This window comes from Triticum dicoccoides, unplaced genomic scaffold (genome assembly GCF_002162155.2).
Source record: "Triticum dicoccoides isolate Atlit2015 ecotype Zavitan unplaced genomic scaffold, WEW_v2.0 scaffold77245, whole genome shotgun sequence".
Classification (NCBI taxonomy): Eukaryota; Viridiplantae; Streptophyta; class Magnoliopsida; order Poales; family Poaceae; genus Triticum; species Triticum dicoccoides.
The window spans coordinates 8,721-12,948 of NW_021298754.1; the positions used below are offsets into that span (position 1 = coordinate 8,721).

Below are 4,228 nucleotides of genomic sequence, written 5' to 3' on the forward strand. Positions count from 1 at the left end.
AGGAGCCAATAGAAAAGACGTGCAGTGGAAGCCTCTCACCTGCTTTGAGGAAACAACGCATCAATGGGATCGTTTCCATCATTCAATAGGAGGCAAGTGAATTTCAACTTAAGTTACATTTTTTTTATGAGATCAACTACCATTAGGTAGTGTAGTCAACTACTGAGACAGATGTTGAGTGCCTCCTTAAATGTCTTGATAACTAAGTGTAAGGAGAGTCTGCAAACCTCACGGCTCAGCAGATGGAGCTGCAAAATGTCATCCTGCTCCTCTTGCTGACAATCAACCTTGCTATCGCCCAAAACACTTCTAGAGAAGAAGCACAGGAACTCCATGTTGGGGTTATCCTTGACTTGGGGTCCATTGTTGGCAAAATGGCACGGACCAGCGTTTCACTGGCTATGGAGGACTTCTATGCTGTTCATCGGAACTATAGCACCAAGCTTGTCCTCCACATCAGAGATTCCATGAGTGATGATGTCCAAGCTGCATCTCAAGGTACATGTTCTCAATTGTTAGTCATAGGTCACTGTATCAGCTCATTCTGTTATGCTGCTGAGAAACACAATAGAAAAAAAGAAAGGTCAACAAAACCATGGAAATCAAGAAACTATAAATATTCATATTTCACTACTTGTGGGGAGAAGCAAGCAAACATGACCCACGTAATGACAATTGAATCATACCAACAAGTACAATTAGGAAGCAACTGCGCATCGCATAACATTACTATTAAGAGCAATTGGATTTCCACATCACATCAAACTATTCCAAAGATAACGTCCAAGAATTATTGGATTCTGTTCACCAGGGGTGTTGCATCAGGACCACAGGCGCCAGTTTTGTTGCTGTGTAAATGAGCACGCGGTTGCATGTTCCAGCTTTCAGCTGCAAGGAGTGAGACATAAATTCCTGCAGGTTAAGAAAAACTGGGGGTGATGAATCAAGTACAGTGAAAACATATACTCCCTCCGTCCCAAAATAAGTGTCTTGAGCTTAGTACAAATTTGTACTAGAGCTAGTACAAAGCTAAGACACTTATTTTAGGACGGAGGGAGAAGTGTACTATTGGACAACCGAAGAAAAACGATAATAAAGCTGATATAGTAACATTAATATCTACCAAGGGGAAAAAAGAGTGAGTAACACATGCAAAAACTAGAAAAACTATGAATACCAGCAAACCACGGAAGCAGTGATATATCAGCTATCCTAATGTCTGGACAAAAGAACTATTTGTCTCCTTGTCACTTGTGGTACTATTCTGAAATATAAAGCAGCATCTGTTTCATAGTATATATTTTCACAAGATCACAGAGTGACAAACAATCCACTCTGTGCACCAAGAAGTAATATTTCAGAGCCATCAAGAGGAAGCAATACAAATATAATATATGATAAATTATCGTAAATTTTAAATCAGGCAACTATTTTTGTAGGTAATCACCTATTCGCTCCTCTCGATACTGTTCATATATGTAAGTGGCAACATTTCTGAAAACACACAGCTCCGGCAGTTGGATTATCTGCAATTGTTTGGGATTTATGCATATTATGAATTTCATTCAATGTACGATGTTCAACTAAAGTTTGTCTCGATGTGCAATTATACAGCTATTGACCTGCTAGAGAATTACAATGTAGAAGTCATCATTGGTCCTCAGAAATCTTCGCAAGCTATATTTATCTCAAAACTTGGAAATAAAAGTCATGCCCCAGTCATATCCTTCACGGCAACAAGCCCATCTCTATCATCTAAAACTCTTCCATATTTTGTGCGAGCAACAATAAATGACTCGGCACAGGTAAATTGCATTGCCTCCATAATTAAAACCTATGGGTGGAGAGAGGTGGTACCTATCTATGAAGACACTGACTATGGTAGAGGTATCATACCATACCTTGTTGATGTGCTACAAGAAGTTGATGCCCGTGTTCCCTACCAAAGTGTGATCCCTTTGTCAGCAACTAGTGAACAAATTACTCTAGAACTCTATAAGCTGATGACAATGCAAACGACAGTCTTTGTTGTACATATGTCATTTACCTTGGCCTCCCTCTTCTTCATAAAGGCAAGAGAAGTAGGGATGATGAACAAAGGATATGCATGGATCATGACAGATGGAGTAACCAATCTAATAGATTCACTGAATCCTTCTATCCTAGAATCGTTGAATGGTGCCATAGGTGTTGAGTTTTATGTTCCCAAAACCAAGGAACTTGATGACTTCGCCATGAGATGGAATATGAGGTTCCAGATTGACAACCCAACTGATCCACCATTGAAATTAAACATCTTTGGACTATGGGGCTATGATACAATCTGGGCAGTAGCACATGCCGCAGCAAAAGTTGGACTTGCAAATGCCACATTTCAGAAACCAGGTGCCACAAGAAATTCAATAAGTTTGGAAACCTTGGAAACATCTAGTAATGGTCCAAAACTGTTGCAAGCAATCCTGCAGAATAAATTTAGAGGCCTCGGTGGCAATATTGACCTTTCAAATAGGCAGCTGCAAATTTCAACATTTCGGATAATAAATGTAGTAGGGAAAGGATGGAGAGATATTGGATTCTGGACTGCACAAAATGAACTCTCGCAGCACTTAAATAAAACCAGACATACAACAGCACATCTAAATCCAGTTATCTGGGCAGGAGAGTCCATAGAAATACCCCGAGGTTTTAAGATTCCTGTAAGCGGGAAGAAACTTCAAGTTGGTGTGTGCACAAGTGGATATCCGGAATTTGTGAAGGTCGAAAAGGATCATATCACAGGTGCAACTAAAGCAATCGGTTTTTCAGTGGATGTATTTGAAGAGGCAGTTAAGAGACTTCCTTATGCAGTCCCTTATGAATATGTCCTATTTAGTACCAAGGATGATGGAAGTGCCGAAGATTACAATGATTTTGTCTACCAAGTTTATCTTGAGGTATTAAAGATTTCAAGTACTACATATTCCCTACTTGATTTCCTTTAGTTGGTAAACAGTTGAGGCCTTGAAGCATGAAACCAAACTTGCACACATTCATCTGTATTCCCTACTTGGTTTTCTTTAGTTAGTATAAACACTTGAGGGCTTGAGGCCTTGAAGCATCAAACTGAACTTGCACACATGTCATTTAAAATTAGAAGCATTATACTTAATATTTAAATTGGATGACGATGAATGTTGTAGATAACCCTAAATGTATTCCACGCAGTACTGTAAACCCATTGTTGTCATCCTTCACTACTTTTGAGGACGCTGTTCATTCCCAAGAAAAAGAGGATGTTGTGTCGCTGTTCATATATGCTAGTCTCATCATGTATTTATAGTAGTTCTCATTAGCAACCGACCTAAGCATGCCAATGATTTTGTAGTATGCAGAACCAGTTATGGATTTATGGTACTCCCTCTGTTCACTTTTGAGGGCAGGCCTAGCGCAGTGGTGAAGTCCTCCCCACTTGTGCCAAGAGGTCCTGGGTTCGAACCAGCCTCTCTGCATTGCACTTTGCAGGGGTAAGACTAGGTTCCTATAATCCCTCTCCAGACCCCACCTTGTGTGGGAGCTTCTATGCACTGGGTCTGTCCTCTGTTCACTTTTGTAAGTCGTTTAAGACAGCTGAAATTGAGCTGTTTTAGGTGCTGTCTTAAATGCCTAAAACGTCTTACAAAAGTGAACGGAGGGAGTAATAAACTTTGGATACCATGGGAAACTCCTATTGGATGACAGAAGATAGTATAGACAATTAATTTACAAGAACATAGAGCAAGTGCAACTATATACCGAGTGCCAACCTTATTTTGTTTTCCATATTCCAAAAATCATTTCTTAACCAGGCATATTTCAAATTATTTTCTATCTGCTCAGCTAACAATTCTTTTTTTGTCTTTACAGAAATATGATATAGTAATTGGAGACATAACAATAAGGTATAATAGAACATTCTATCTATGCTATATATTCCAGGCAGAAAAGGTGTCCAAGAGGTCGTGGGGTGCTCAAAATGAGCGGAGATGCTCCCCGCTCCCTAGCCTAGCCTAGCCCACCAGCCTCGCTGCCGTCGAATCCCCGCCGGTAGCCCTCCCCCTCCCCCCGGCCATGGCCTCCGCCGATGCCCGCTCCGGCGACTCCAGCCCCGAAGGTCGCATCCGCTGGAGCGGCTCTGCGGGCGAATCCCCTGACTCGCGCTCCTACCGCGAGGTCGTCAGCACCCCGCCGGCCCCGCGCCCCCCTCCGCCGG

The 4,228-nt window shown here is 41.5% G+C and overlaps 1 protein-coding gene across 1 annotated transcript; it reads left to right on the plus strand.

Annotated features, from left to right (window-relative positions):
* The first annotated feature begins 242 nt into the window (after nt 1-242).
* On the plus strand, nt 243-4,029 carry LOC119347849 (glutamate receptor 2.8-like). The gene is made up of 4 exons (XM_037616355.1): nt 243-498; nt 1,615-2,385; nt 2,659-2,933; nt 3,883-4,029. The coding sequence occupies exons 1-4, from the start codon at nt 243-245 to the stop codon at nt 4,027-4,029; spliced, it is 1,449 nt and encodes a 482-aa protein (XP_037472252.1).
* Nucleotides 4,030-4,228: the final 199 nt, after the last annotated feature.

Coding starts and splice junctions, on each gene's coding strand:
- LOC119347849 (XM_037616355.1), top strand. CDS start 243: ATGGAGCTGCAAAATGTCATCCTGCTCCTCTTGCTGACAATCAACCTT. Junction 499..1,614: donor TGTCCAAGCTGCATCTCAAG/GTACATGTTCTC, acceptor GCAATTATACAG/CTATTGACCTGCTAGAGAAT. Junction 2,934..3,882: donor TCTACCAAGTTTATCTTGAG/GTATTAAAGATT, acceptor TTGTCTTTACAG/AAATATGATATAGTAATTGG.